This window comes from Hyperoodon ampullatus, assembly GCF_949752795.1.
Source record: "Hyperoodon ampullatus genome assembly, chromosome: 18".
NCBI lineage: Eukaryota > Metazoa > Chordata > Mammalia > Artiodactyla > Ziphiidae > Hyperoodon > Hyperoodon ampullatus.
Window position 1 is genome coordinate 54,402,936 of NC_136931.1, and position 15,582 is coordinate 54,418,517.

Sequence of the window (15,582 nt, forward strand, 5' to 3'; positions counted from 1 at the left end):
GACAAACTACAAAAATTCTGAATTAAGGTCTTGGTAGTTTCTGAAACCTGGTTAAGACTTTTCTTATTGTGATGGCATTTCCAGACCATACTGCTGATGGCTTGATCTGCATTGTAAGACTTGTTAAGAAGGGTCTGGCAAGTCTGTATCAGGCACTAAATGTCACTCCGCTAACTACGTGACTTATCTGTTAAGGTCAAACAGACCCATTGACCAAAAGGTTTGAGGGCAGTACAGACATCTTGTATGCTAGCTTTTACAATGGACCCAGCCCCCAAAGGAGTGATTATGGGGAGGCAGAAAGCCTCCTTGAAAACCACGTTTTCAAGGCACCTTGAAAACCACGACTGTTTTATCTTCACCAGCAATTTGAACTTTCATCTTTCAAATCCGTTACGGTCTTCAGCAAGCTGCCTGGTAGCTGATAGATCTTGGTTCATTTAGCCTGCTAAATTGTACCTTTGTTGTCTTTTTTCTCTTTTATTTTTAAAATATCTGATGTGTGTGTGTGTGTGTGTGTGTGTGTGTAGAGAAGACAGGAAGAAAGACACACAGCTCTGTAAGTTTGAAATTATTCATACACTTACACACATATACCATCTAAAACTTGGTAAAAGTAGCTAGCACTGACAAAAATTTGAGAGTAAGGTGCTAGCTACCACCTTACTCCCAAATATTTCAGTCTGTATTTTCTCAAACAAGGCATTCTCCTTAATCAGAAACGAACGATCAAAATCAGGAAATACACATGGGTACGTCGCTGCCATCTAATCCTCAGACCCCATTCAAGCTTTACTAGTTGTTCCAATCATGTCCTTAACAGCAAAAGGATCCAGTTTAGAGTCATGTGTGCATCTAGATTTTCATGACACCTGAAGGCTGCAAGCCAGTTATTTTGTAAAATGTCCCGTAGTTTAGGTTCATCTGATGTTCCCTCGTGATTAGACTGTAGCTACACATCTTTGGCAAAAATATCACCACATGGATGCTTCTCATTGCATCCTGTGGTCTGGTGCATGGTTATCACATGCCCCTTTACTGGTAATGTTAACTTTGATCATTTGAGTAAGATTGTTTGCCAGACTGCTCCTTTGAAAACAGTTTTTTTCCCTGTGTGACTAATAGGTATTCTGTAGAGGGGTATTTTGAAAATATGTAAATACCCCATTCCTATCAAACTTTATTAGTTAGTTAATTTTAGGTCTGTGGACTACTGGATTATAGTTTACTTAAAGTGTTATAATCTATTTTTATCCTCAAATTGTTTTAGTATATTTATCCTCACATTTGACCAGTGGAAGCTTCTTTAAGCTGGCTCCTATTACCTCTTGACATGGCCCATCATTCTTTGAGGACTTTCCTTGTTTCAGGCTCTTCTTGTGTTCCTGCTGCCCCAGTTTTGAAATCAGTCATATCTCCAAGGAGAAATGTTTCTCTTAGTGGTGATTAGAAACCAAAATCTGGGTGTTAGATGTGCTCATTGCTATCAGAGTATCATTGCTTTTAGACCTTCTCAGTGGACACAGCAGCTAAATATTTGTATGTGTACACATACACACACTTGCATCTACATTTATTTCTTTATCTGCCTGTATATATAGAAAACGAGTTCATGCCAATAACTCTCACCACAGGCTTCATTCTACTTTTCTCCTTTTCCATATGTCTAGTTCTCTTCTTCTCTGACAGTGAGAAACCTGGCTCCCCAGATGCCCAGTGTAATTTCTTGTTGCATCAAGTCCTTGGATGTAATCAGTCTCCTGTTGCTGCCCTTTGGGGATGCCCTTCTTACCCTGCCCTGCTCTATCCCCTCCAGCCAGGCCACCCAGCCCCTCCACACACACCGTTTCCCTGCCCTTCCTCAGTCTCAGCAAATGGCTTTTGGACTTAATTGTTTAGGAAAGGGAAAGGAAAACCATTTTCTCATTCATATTTAGTTGTTTATATTTAAAAATATAACTGTCTCATGGCATTTTTTTGAGAAAATTTGATTTAGCTTAATAGGTTTCAACCATATTTCCTCCTACCACAGAGCTTTTGCAAATGCCATTTCCATTTCCACAGCCTGGAGGTTTCATTCCATCCCCTTTGCTTGTTTTTCTTCTTTGTTATTTATGGATATTGTTGTTTGTTTCTGTTTACCAATACAAAGAAAATTTATTGAATGTCTTTAGACACACATTCTTGGTCACTTATGAAGGTATTTCCGTGGCGTAAATACCACCAGAGTTCAAGAAAGAGCCAGAATGGAACTAGGTCTTTAGCTTTGCTCTGTCTTTCTTCAGTGCAGGGAGCACATATCATTGATTTCTGTGTCCCCAGTGCCCAGAGGAACACACAGTAAGTGCTCAATAAACATTTACTGGATTTGAATGGGCCTCAGCTTCTTTTAATGAACAGTAAACCTTACAGAATGACATTTCTCCTAGAACTGGTGAAGAGTTACTGCCTTGTGATACAAAGCCAACATGTTTTATCCCTAAGCAGTTTCGTCTTTTTTTCAACAGAAGGTGGTCTTCTGCTCCATCAAAGAAGCACTGGAAGTGGACTGGAGCGGTGATAAAGCAAAGGCAGCTCTCAAGCGCACAACTCCAGATTACTTTCTCCTTCAAGGTGAGGACTGGAAGCAGGGCTTCCCAGCGAGCGATTTGTGCTTTGATTTCTGCAAATGTGGGTGCAGAAGCCAGAAGGTTTCTTGAGGTTTGCCGTGAGTGGAGTTCCCCCTTAGCTGGGTCTCAGTGGCCACTTAGAACAACAGAGTGAATGGAGAGGAGGCCTATCACTGAGCTCTGGTTTCTTAACGATTTTTGCTTTTTTTATTATTTGTTGAAGTGAACTGCCCTCTAAAGTTGAGCCTGAGATAACAGTGCCATAAATCCAGCTCTTTTCATCACTGCTTTCCCTCTTCAGAGTTCTTCCTGGGCCTTAAAACCAGTCTTCCTCTCCTGAAGTCTTTTCCCCTACTCTCACCATCATTGCTGGTGTCAGGGAGCATTAGCTAGGTATTGGTTGGCGTCTCAGTGTTCTTGTGCCTGGCACTTTTATTTTTTAATATTATTTTTATAATAATAATCATAAACATTGAGTGCTTACTAGCAAGAGCCATTGGGAGTTGATACTATTACTATCCCTACTTCACAGACAAGGAAACTGAGGCACAGAGAGATTAAGGTTACTCATGTTCTCACAGTAAGCCAAGTAAGTGTATAAATAACATCGGTTTGTTAATTAGTGTAAAAATAATCCATATTTGTTATAGAAAATACCAGAAAAAAAGCAAAAAAAGTCACCTCGACATTTTTGTACTTTTGGGGATGTGCTTCCCAGCTTCCCCCGCCCATGTTGGCACATAGGAAGCCCTCAGTAAACAGCTATTAATTTGGAAAGGTTTGGGGTATAGCCTGAGCGTTTCTAACTGCTGCTTATAAAAGGAGTCAACCAGTATTTGAGTTTACCATAACTTGGGGATTCTCTCAGCCAGGGGCAGTCTTGTCCTCCAGGGAACACTGGCAGTGTCTGGAGACATTTTGGTTGTTATGACTGGGGGTGGGATGGGGAGAGGGCAGGGATGTTGTTTAATATCTTATGACACATGGCACAAGACAGCCCCCCCATGACAAAGAGATATCTGGCTGCCAGTGTCGATAGTGCTGACGTTGAGAAACCCTGATCTAACCCTTTTCAGTTTCCAGAGTATTTTCTTGTCCATCTCATCATCACAGCTCCCTTATGAGGTGGACAAGGTGGGAATTATCTGCAGTTTGGTTTCTTGGGATGAAGAGACAGAGTCCCAGAGAGGCTCATGTTTTGCCTGAGGACACAGAATGCAGATGGCAAAAGAGCAGCCCAGGTCTTTGAAGTCTAATTAATTAAATACTGTGAGAGGTACCAGGTAATGAAAGCATCCGGGCTCCATTCTCAGTGCTCTGTGGGTATTAGCTCGTTGGATCCTCACCACATTCACATGAAGCAGCTGCTGTACCCCCACTTATAGGCGTTTTAAAAGGTACAAATTGATGAAGACACAGGCATGTGGTCACCCCTGCCCTCAGGAGCCCATCATTGAGATGGGGAGGCAAAACTAATGGCCTGGAGACAGTGTGGGGGATAATGTTTATTGAATCCAGATAGATTCCGCTGACCATCACTATCAGAAGTTACAAGGGGCTGGGGAGCAGACAGGTCGTGAGGCAGAAGCAGGAGCTTTAATATTGTGACCCAGATGGCAGGCAGTGGTACACAGTTCAGAACTAGTGCTCTGGAATCAAAACAGACCTGCCTTTCAGTCCTGGCGCTGTCATTTTCTTAGGTGAGTGATGTTGAGCCACAGACTTAAATTCCCTGAGGCTCCCTCAGATTCCCCTCTGACCATGGGGGTGTTAATAGCGCTTGCCTCAGAGGGCTTTTGTGAGGCTTGCATGACACCACGCAAGGGGCTTAGCACATAAGCAAGTCTAGAGACCTAACCTAGTTATGTGCTTGGAGGTGGGAGGTACTTCGCAACTGTGCAGTAGAATTTTAGGACTGACTCAATTTACCCTTTTCTAAAAAAATTTATTTATTAAAAAAATTTTTTTTGGCTGCGTTGGGTCTTCATTGCTGCACGCGGGCTTTCTCTAGTTGCGGTGAACGGGGGCTGCTCTTCATTACAGTGCGCGGGCTTCTCATTGCAGTGGCTTCTCTTGTTGCGGAGCATGGGCTCTAGGCACGCGGGCTTCAGTAGATGTGGCACGCGGGCTCAGTAGTTGTGGCTCGCGGGTTCTAGAGCTCAGGCTCGGTAGTTGTGGCGCGTGGGCTTGGTTGCTCCGCGGAATGTGGGATCTTCTCAGAGGAGGGCTTAAACCCGTGTTCCCTGCATTGGCAGGCGGATTCCTAACCACTGCGCCACCAGGTAAGCCCCTCAATTTACCCTTAATTCCATACTTGAGTAAGTATTATCATAGCGGCAATCCTATTGGATTTTAGGTTTTTGCCTGTGACACTTTGTTGGATAATATACTCCATATGTTTACTTCTCTTTTCTTTTTTCTTTTTTTTAAATTTTTTTATTTTTAATTTTTTAGGTTTTTTTTAACGTTTTTATTGGCATATAATTGCTTTACAATGGTTTACTTCTCTTTCTAAATGGTACTAATTACCTTTTTAGTTTCAAGTTCCAGGGCTTCGGATTTGGTGATTGAAACTATGTTCATAAAGCAACTATACTCCAGTAAAAATTAATTTAAAAAAACTGTGTTCATAATTAATACTCATATTAGTTATGACTATTTCTTTATTATGGTAAAAACCACATACCATAAAGTTTACCATCTTAACCATTTTTATGTGTATAGTTTTGTAATAGAGAATTTTATTTTATTTTTATTTTTTTGCAGACTTTTAAAATATATATTAATTAATTAATTTATTTTATTTATTTTTGGCTGCGTTGGGTCTTCATTGCTATGCGCAGGCTTCCTCTAGTTGTGGCGAGTGGGGGCTACTCTTGGTTGTGGTGTGCGGGCTTCTTATTGCGGTGGCTTCTCTTGTTGCAGAGCACAGGCTCTAGGTGCGCAGGTTCAGTAGTTGTGGCGCACGGGCTTAGTTGCTCTGCGGCATGTGGGATCTTCCCAGACCAGGGATCGAACCCGTGTCCCTTGCGTTGACAGGTGAATTCTTTCTTTTTTCTTTTTTTTTTTTTTTTTTTGCGGTACGCAGGCCTCTCACTGTTGTGGCCTCACCTGTTGCAGAGCATAGGCTCTGGACGTGCAGGCTCAGAGGCCATGGCTCACGGGCCTAGCCGCTCTGCGGCATGTGGGATCTTCCCAGACCGGGGCACGAACCCGTGTCCCCTGCATCGGCAGGCGGACTCTCAACCATTGAGCCACCAGGGAAGCCCGACAGGTGAATTCTTAACCACTGCACCACCAGGGAAATGTCCCTGTAATAGAGAAGTTTAAAAGGAGGCAGCCCCACATATCATACTGTCTAGACCAAGGCTGGCAGCTGTGCGCTTCCCACTCTCCCCTCCATCCCTCACCTGTGGCAGATGTGGCTAATAAGGCCTTATCATTGGCCGGCCACTTTTCTTATAGCCTTGGGATTCTTTAAACAGCACTGCCTGCAGTTCCCTCTCTGATTTGGCATACAAATACAAATAAAGCTAACTCTCTCCTTATAAGAATGAGACCTAGAAGGGAAGTGACTCCCCATGGCCTAGGTCTAAAACCCAAGTCTCCTGATTCTTCCAGGATCTAGTTCTTTTTACACCATCCCCAGTGTTCTTCCTGAGTTTTTTGGATATCCAACATAGCCTTTCCTGGGCTTTTCTCTTTGTAGCAGATGACATGTCCTAACTTTGCTTGCGTGGCGTCATATGCATATTCCTGATGATATTTTTTTTGCCCTCTTGGGTCGTTCTGAGCTCTGTGTGTCTTTCCAGAGGTGCTGCAACTGGAAGTATAAGGAGTGTTCCAGATGCAACGAGCATGAGGGCCTGCTTTGCTGTCTGGGAGTTTTGCTCTTGGTGTATATTTGATTAACTGCTTTGGCTAGGGACTGGACTAAGCTTCTGGAAGTAGAGGGAAATGGCTCTCGTGATCTCTTTCCCTGGGTCCTGCCGGCAGCTTAGACTTCTGCCAGAATCCAGCTTGTAAGTATTAAGCTGACTTTCTGAGTATATCACCTTATTCTTTTTTTTTTTTAATTTTTAATTTTAATTTAGTTTATTTTTTTATACAGCAGGTTCTTATTAGTCCTTAATTTTATACACATCAGTGTATACATGTCAACCCCAATCGCCCAATTCATCACACCACCATCCCCCCCCCCACGGCTTTCCCTCCTTGGTGTCCATACGTTTGTTCTCTACCTCTGCGTCTCAACTTCTGCCCTGCAAACCGGTTCATCTGTACCATTTTTCTAGGTTCCACATACATGTGTTTATATACGATATTTGTTTTTCTCTTTCTGACTTACTTCACTCTGTATGACAGTCTCTAGATCCATCCACGTCTCAACAAATGACCCAGTTTCATTCCTTTTTATGGCTGAGTAATAGTCCATTGTATACATGTACCACATCTTCTTTATCCATTCGTCTGTCGATGGACATTTAGGTTCCTTCCATGACCTGGCTATTGTAAATAGTGTTGCGATGAACATTGGGGTGCATGTGTCTTTTTGAATTATGGTTTTCTCTGGGTATATGCCCAGTGGTGGGATTGCTGGATCATATGGTAATTCTATTTTTTGTTTTTTAAGGAACCTCCATACTGTTCTCCATAGTGACAGTATCAATTTACATTCCCACCAACAGTGCAAAAGGGTTCCCTTTTCTCCACACCCTCTCCAGCATTTGTTGTTTGTAGATTTTCTGATAATGCCCATTCTAACTGGTGTGAGGCGATACCTCATTGTTTGTTTTTTTTTTGCGGTACACGGGCCTCTCACTGTTGTGGCCTCTCCCGTTGCAGAGCACAGGCTCCAGACGTGCAGGCTCAGCAGCCATGGCTCACAGGCCTAGCCGCTCCGCGGCATGTGGGATCTTCCCGGAATGGAGCACGAACCCGCGTCCCCTGCATCGGCAGGCGGACTCTCAGCCACTGCGCCACCAGGGAAGCCCTCATTGTAGTTTTGATTTGCATTTCTCTAGCAATGGAAGCAGTACTTGTTGGAATTAATCGTTTGGTTTTCCGGAAGGAGCTCATAATAGAGGACTCCCTTCCGATCCCACCGTATACACAACATCACCTTCTTTGGATGAAGACCTTTGGTGTGGTTGGTGGTGGTTCATTTCGCCTGGCCCACGATCTCTTCCATTCCACATTATTGTACAGTATCCACTTTTTAAAAATTAATTAATTAGTTTATTTTATTTTATTTATTTTTGGCTGCTTTGGGTCCTCATTGCTGCGTGCGGGCTTTCTCCAGTTGTAGCAAGCAGGGGCTACTCTTCGTTGCAGTGCACGTGCTTCTCATTGCAGTGGCTTCTGCTGTTTCAGAGCGTGGGCTCTAGGCATGTGGGCTTCAGTAGTTGTGGCACACAGGCTCAGCAGCTGTGGCTAACGGACTCTAGAGCGCAGGCTCAGTAGTTGTGGCGCAAGAGCTTACTTAGCTGCTCCGAGGCATGTGGGGTCTTCCCGGACCAGGGCTCGAACCTGTGTCCCCTGAATTGGCAGGCAGATTCTTAACCACTGTGCCTCCAGGGAAGCCCGTAGAGTACCCACTTTTTATCACCCATCACAATTTGTTATAAAAACGGAACATTTTCATTACATTTAAGTAGAGAATCGCGTGCGGAAATACGGTCAAGAAGGTTATTTTCGCTTAACTTAATGTGAAACTCAAACATAAAAGCGATTAACATAACTAAGCTGGTACAAATGATTTTCAACGCTTGATTTGGATATTTTGAGTATGTTAGCTGTCTCCTGTGTGGTACAACATTGATTGTTCTCAATTAATGTCTCAATTTGATCTCTCTCCACTTCACCTAGTCTACCTGACTCTGGAGCAGCGTCCAGTGAGAAAATCTCTAGCACAGAACTTCGCAAAACACTTTTGACATGTTCTATCAGCCACAGCACCTTCTTCATACACTGCACAAATCTTTTTTTGCATTTCAGTTCCGTTTTTACCTTTCTTGAAATAATAATGCATAATATGCCAAAAATGTTGCTTTTTTCTTCCATCTTCAGTATTAAAATGGCTACACAAAAATTCACCAATTTTGATAAGTCCTTTTTAAAATGCACGCTGATATGACAGCTGTCACATACAATCTAACAAAATTGTTTCTAATGAAGTTAAAGACGACTAAGTGCTACTAGAGCCATCTTACAGAAAAAAACCGAACGAACCTTTTGGCCAACCCAATAACTTCGGGCTGTGGGATGGCCTTGGGGAATATCCAACTTGAATGATCAACTTTTTTAGGCAGTACTCTAGTTTTCATGGTTGCTTCGGAAAAGATCTTGGATATGTAGAGTGACCTCATTTGTCTTGTTGGCTGCAGAATGTATTTCTTTGAGTGTACTATCATTTGTGACCAGCCTCATCAAATGTAGGTTGTTTTCAGTTTTTCTCAGTCCTTGGAATTTGTTCCCAAAAGCCTTTCTGGGAATGTGACTGATACACCTGATGACGCCTTAGGAATTCCTCATGACGTCAGGGTGCTTGGCTCTGATACACACGAGAATACCTTTGTTTCACCATTGCCTAATGGAACACTTAGTAGGTGCTCGATAAATAAATGGGTGCTCAATAAATAGCTTTTGCATGAGTGACTGGTTTGCTTGTCTGGTCATTTCTTCACCCTAGAGAGAGAGCAGCTTGCCCACTGGTGTCCCTGCAGGCTTCTCTTTCCTGCCTGCTTCCCTGAGCACTTGTCAGGCTTTTGATCCCAGTGGCACCCTGGTCCTGGCCTGCCCCTCACACATAGGTGGCTCTTTCTGCCCCATTCAACTGAATTGTGAAGCAGCTGCCCTGCCGTCCATGTGTGTGTGTCGTCCATGTGCATGTGTTTGCCTTGTTTGGGTGTTGAGTGTTTTTCCAGTTTATTTAATAAGATGGTGGCCAGACTGAACGCTTCCTGCTGCATTTTTCCACCATCTTGAGAGTCGGCCTCACCATCTGTGAGCCAAAGGTCTCATCTTTTTATTATTCTCCCATGGCATGTTGCAAAACATGAAGTGTGAGCTGGTTTCCTGTGGCAAAAAGTTGACTTTGATTTGTTCTTTTTGAGGTTACTGTGAGTTTATCATAACAGGAGTGCTAAAAATATCGGGTCTAGTATGGAAACAGCATTCACTTACCAGCATGAATAATAACACACAGGTTTAGTCCAGAGCAAGGAAGCAATGGGCTTCATCTCAAGATGTGAACTACTTAGCAGAGAATCCTTGGCAATCTTAACTTTCTCAGTCTGTTCTGACGAGTCGTGGAAAAGTACTTAGGCCGTTTTTGAGCCACAGAATTAAAGCTGAAAATAATCTTAGACCATTTTTGGAGCACCTGATATGTGTCAGATCCCATGCCTGGGAATCATCACGGGAAGAAGTCATCTTGCCAATGCAAAACTCAATCACAAATAATTCTACTCCTTGTGAAGAGAGCTGTAACAGAGAGCTATTGACAAAGCTGTCGTGTTGTGCTGGTCTGTTTTTCAATATGTGTGAATTATTTTACCATCAAAAGCAAACTGTTATGGGAGCTCAGGGAACTGAGGGTCTGGCTCTCTTTGGGGAGTTGGGAAGTCTTCAGAGAGGAGGAGACATCTGAGCTGGATTTTAAAGAATAGGTATTGGCCAGGTGGTAAAGGGAGGTGAGAGTGTTGCCGGCAGAGAAGCAGTGCTTGCAGGCGGCCAGCGGTGCAGAGACCATGGCACAGCGAGGCTGGAGCTTGGTGGGTGCCGATCAGAGATGAGATCAGGGCCTTGCTTTTTTTAGGTTTTTATTCTTACAGCCAGTGGTTTCCCAACTAAGAGGATATCAGCCTCACTCGTGGAACATTTGAAAAATACAGATTCCCTGGTTCTAACTCAGATTTACTGAATCACAATAATTAGGAGTGGCTGGAATATGCATTTTTGTAAACCTTCCAGGTTTCTGAAGGATCAGCCAATTAGAGGGAAACCACTGCCATAAGGAGAAAAGGAACCCATGTCCTGTGTCAAAGCCCTGATTTACTCATGTGTGGGTTTTTAAAAAGTGTGTTAAGTACTGTATTTCAGATGAGGGCATGACTGAAGCAGGGGTAAGAAGGAGATAACCCATGTAGCTCTTTTTTAAAAAAAATACTGAATGTTTTTTTAAATTAATAAATTTATTTTTGGCTGTGTTGGGTCTTCATTGCTGTATGCGGGCTTTCTCTAGTTGCGGCGAGCGGAGGCTACTCTTTGTTGCGGTGGGCGTGCTTCTCATTGTGGTGGCTTCTCTTGTTGCTGAGCACAGGCTCTAGGCGCGCAGGCTTCAGTAGTTGTGGCATGAGGGCTCAGTAGTTGTGGCTCGCGGGCTCTAGAGCGTAGGCTCAGTAGTTGGCACAAGGGCTTAGTTGCTCTGTGGCATGTGTGATTTTCCTTGACCAGGGCTCAAACTCATGTCCCCTGCACTGGCAGGCAGATTCTTAACCACTGCGCCACCAGGGAAGTCCCCATGTAGCTCTTGAATACAGAATTTTGACTGTATACCTCAGTTTAAAAAAAGAACCGTTGCGGCTTCCCTGGCGGCGCAGTGGTTGGGAGCCCGCCTGCCAATGCAGGGGACACGGGTTCGTGCCCCAGTCCGGGAAGATCCCACATGCCACAGAGCAGCTGGGCCCATGAGCCATGGCCGCTGAGCCTGTGTGTCTGGAGCCTGTGCTCCGCAACGGGAGCGGCCACAACAGTGAGAGGCCCGTGTACCGCAAAAAAAAAAAAAAAAAAAAGAACCGTAAACAAATATGAAGCCTAGTAAGTTGGTTTGTTTTTTACAGTGGTATGGGTTAGCAAGTCTGAAACTATTTACTATTTATTCTAGGATTGAGCAAATAGGCAAATATATTGTGGATGATGAGACTTGGACTTTTTTATTGCCAGAAAAGGGAGTTAGTTTCTGTAAATACGGAAGGTGGGAAAGGCTAGAAGGAGCCCTGTGGGGTTGGATTGGTATTGCAGTCATCTGGATGAACTCATGGTTTTTTATATGTAGGTACAGAAATAGATGTGTGTATGTCTGTGTATTTACATTCATACGTACGTATTTCCTAGCTCTGGCTGTTGAGAGGGCTGAGGAGCAAAAGCTCTCCAGTAGCAATGAACAGATTTCATGCCCAGATCTTGATGGCTAATATCCAAGGATCCAGGAGTCCTTGGAGACATGGCTGATTCTGGGGCTGGGGTAGGAAATTTACAGGTGAGCTTGGAACATCCTGCTGTGCCTGAAAGTAAGGAAGTGCTCAAAGAATGATGGGTCATGTCAGAAGGTCACAGGAGTCAACTTGAAAGGGCTCCTATTGGTCAAATCTGGGACAGTTTGAGGATCAGATAAATGATAGCAATAGATTGTAACCCATAGACTAAAACAAGAACCCATGAGTCTATACTGATAATTGAATAAGTAAATGAGGGGAAAAAGCAAAGTTCTTCTTTTTTTTTTTTTTTACAGAAGAATAACAATAAATAAAGCAGGAATGATGAAGATTTTTAAAAATCTGTATTTGGCCATCATCATAGTAGTAAAAATTGTTTTAAGAATTATTGATGGATGCTAAAACTAATGGGAAAGTTCTCTGTGAAGCAGGGTAGATGGCTTCTCAAGATATGTTTTAATTAATTGCAGAGAAAGACTAGAGAACCCTGGCAGATTGTTCCTCAACCAAGAGATCACAGTTAACATTCCAAGAATAGGACAGTAGGTCTCAATGCATCCTGATAGGATGCACTGAGCAAGACACGCCACCGTTCTGGTTCCGTGCCCAAAGTGGGTAATCTCAGCCTAATTGTGAGGAAACATCAGACATGCTTGGATTGAATAAGACTCTAGAAAATAGATGGCCTGTACTTCTCAAAAGTGTCGTAAAGGACCCAGGAACTCCATTTCAGATTAAAGGAGAATGAAGAGACATGATAGCTCAATGGAACATAGACCTCCCAGACTGGATCTGCGAGCAGGAGATTTTTTTTTTCTTTTGCTCTCAAAGACATCAGTGGGACAGTTGGTAAAATTTGAAAAAGGTCTGTAGATTAGATGGTAATACTCCATCAATGTTAATTTCACAGTTTTGATCGTTGTTTTGTGGTTCTGTGAGAATTTTTTTTTTAATAAATTTATTTATTTATTTTTGGCTGCGTTGGGTCTTCATTGCTACGCACGGGCTTTTCTCTAATTGCAGAGAGCGGGGGCTTCTCATTGTCGTGGCTCCTCTTGTTGCGGAGCATGGGCTCTAGGCGCTCAGGCTCAGTAGTTGTGGCACGTGGGCTCTAGAGCACAGGCTCAGTAGTTGTGGTGCACAGGCTTAGTTGCTCCACGGCATGTGGGATCTTCCTGGACCAAGGCTCGAACCCGTGTCCCCCGCATTGGCAGGCGGATTCTTAACCACTGTGCTACCAGGGAAGCCCCTGTGAGAATATTCTTGTTTGGGGGAAATACATAGTGAAGTATTCAGGGGCAAATTTCAAATCATTTTTTAAAATGTGTATTTATAGATATGAAGAAATAATGACAAATGTGGTAGAATGTTAGCATTTGGGGAACTAGGTAAAATTATGCAGGAATTCTGTGTACAGGTTTTCTGTTAAATCTAAAATTATTTCACAATAAAAATTAAAATAACGAAAAACAAAAACAACCTCCAAAAACCCCTGTTCTCAGCACCTGGAAAAATCCCGATATTGGCGGCTGATGAGTAGTACCTGCAAAGGGCTCTATCAGTGCTGGGTCCATAGGAAGGGCACATATAACAGCACATCCTCATCATCTCTTCACATGTACAGTTCCTCTGGAAAGGAGCCATAGAGTTCCCCCAGATTTTCAAGGGGGCCTAGAGACCTCTGCTGTGGGAGAAACAGCACACCTCTGTGACTGAGAACAGAAAGCCTTCATGCTTCAGGTAGGAGATAGTATAGTAAATAGCACCTCACTGCTGAGCCAGCCTGGGGTGGTCTCCACTTAGGGCCCTTGCTCTGCAAAAGGAATTTCTTCTTCCAGGCAGTAGTGTTGGGCAGACTGTAGGGGGTGTATTTGCATAGAAACACTTAACCCGTCTTCAGCTTTCATGTAGAGCCAAGCAGGACCTTACTAGGAACAAATACAAATGGTGGCTTGGAGGCGGGTACTAGGGGTACAGAGGGTGAAGGGGTGCTGAGCCTCATGGTTGGTTGTTGGGCGGATTAAAGAGGAGCTGTCAGAGCTCTTAATATACTGCCTGTGTTGGAAACCAGTGGAGCTCTTCTAACGCATTTGCCATTTTCTCTTCTGCACAGCGTTCATCAAGAACTTGACTGGCCTCTCCTTTCATCCAGAAAGCACTCTGTATGGGGCTCGGTGGGACTGGAATTCAGCCTGGACATGACCATGAGTCCTCCTGTGGGGCTGCCTCTCACCCTCAGCCTTCATTGGTGGCTTAGCTCTTTACCAGCCTCCTCCTTCAGATCTCTTCCTTCTTTTTTTTTTTTTTAATATTTATTTATTTGGTTGCACCAGGTCTTAGTTGTGGCAGGTGGGCTCCTTAGTTGAGACTCGCCCGCTCCTTAGTTGTGGCATGCATGTGGGATTTAGTTCTCTGATTGGGAATCGAACCCGGGCCCCCTGCGTTGGGAGCGTAGAGTCTTAACCACTGCGCCACTAGGGAGGTCCCCAGATCTCTTCCTTCTAATCCATTTTCAGTCACCAGTCCGATCTGTCTAAAAACTAAAACCCTTCCATGATTCTCTTTTGCCTTCAGGATACCATTTAGACCTCCTGGATTGGCATCCCAGACCTGGGGCCCACTGACCTCCTTTTCTCCTTTCCACTCCCTTCTGCCCTCCATGAAGCCTATGCTGGGGACATTGCTGTCCCCAGACATCTGTCAGTCCCTCGTTTCTACACATGTTTTTATTCCTTCTGCTTGGAATATCCTGCTTCGTCCCTTCCCACTTATCCTCACTGGTCACTCTGATGTGACCTCCAGGAATGTAGCTCCCCTGATGTGAGTTGGGTTTCCTTCCCCTGTGATCCCATAGCATCCCCTGGACAACAGAGTCACTTGAGGGCAGGGACCACAGCTCACCATCTCTTGACTGGGCCTGACGCAGAGCAGGGCCTTTCTAAATGTGGATTGATTGATTGCTGCGGCCACCTGTCCCAAGCTTGGAGAATCTTGCCCTTTCTTAACCTGTGGCTTCATTCATTTATTTTAGGCCCCTGTAAAGCCATCTAGGTGGTGCTAATTTGCATAGTTGCCCTTTGGCCTTTTCCTGACTGTGCCACAAGACACACAGTACCTCAAAGCCCCAGACCTGGCTGTAGGACTGTGCCTAAATCCAAAGGATCGGGGGAGCCCTTCCACTTTCCTTTAACTCCCCATGTGCGGGGAACAAGGGCTTGTTTATGACTGGGAGCTCCTATCTCTCCTAGGCGCTGGCAAAGTCAGACCTAGGGCCCTCCAAGGGAGGAATTCGAATCTTTTCTAAGATGGCTGATTGTTCTTGGTTCATAAATCTAGCCAAACAAGTTTGGAGTTCATGTCTACTTTCTCCTGCCACTAGAACCTTGATGTCTCCAGCTTTGGATTTGAAAGAAAGGCATTTCGGTCCCACTCTATCATATACTGCCAGGCCTTGAGCAAGCCTCTTTGCCTTGTGGCCTTGTTTTCTTTTATAGAAATGAGGGAGATGTTGATAATCTCCTCCCAATGATCATGTATAGGAGAGCCTTAGAAATGGCCCTATTTTCTCCTTCTTTTTATTGTAAAAGTAAGATGTCTTCTTAGTAAAATATTCAGATACCTCAGAGGAAACTGCCATTTCTTGTGTATTCTTCCAGAACTTTCTAGTATTTTGTACCTCATTCTTCCTCATCACTAAAAGGATTCTCTCTCAAGATTTGGACACTTTATAACTTTTTTACTGTTAGAAAACTTAG

The 15,582-nt window shown here is 43.9% G+C and overlaps 1 protein-coding gene across 1 annotated transcript in view; it reads left to right on the plus strand.

Moving 5' to 3' along the window:
* SAE1 (SUMO1 activating enzyme subunit 1) overlaps positions 1 to 15,582 on the plus strand; it is a gene marked incomplete at its 5' end in the record, with an annotated part of 68,964 nt that overhangs the window by 29,045 nt on the left and 24,337 nt on the right. Inside the window, one exon of the mRNA XM_079724441.1 lies at positions 2,508 to 2,613. Within this exon, the coding sequence (XP_079580567.1) occupies positions 2,508 to 2,613 (106 nt within the window). The remainder of the gene's footprint in view (positions 1 to 2,507; positions 2,614 to 15,582) is intronic.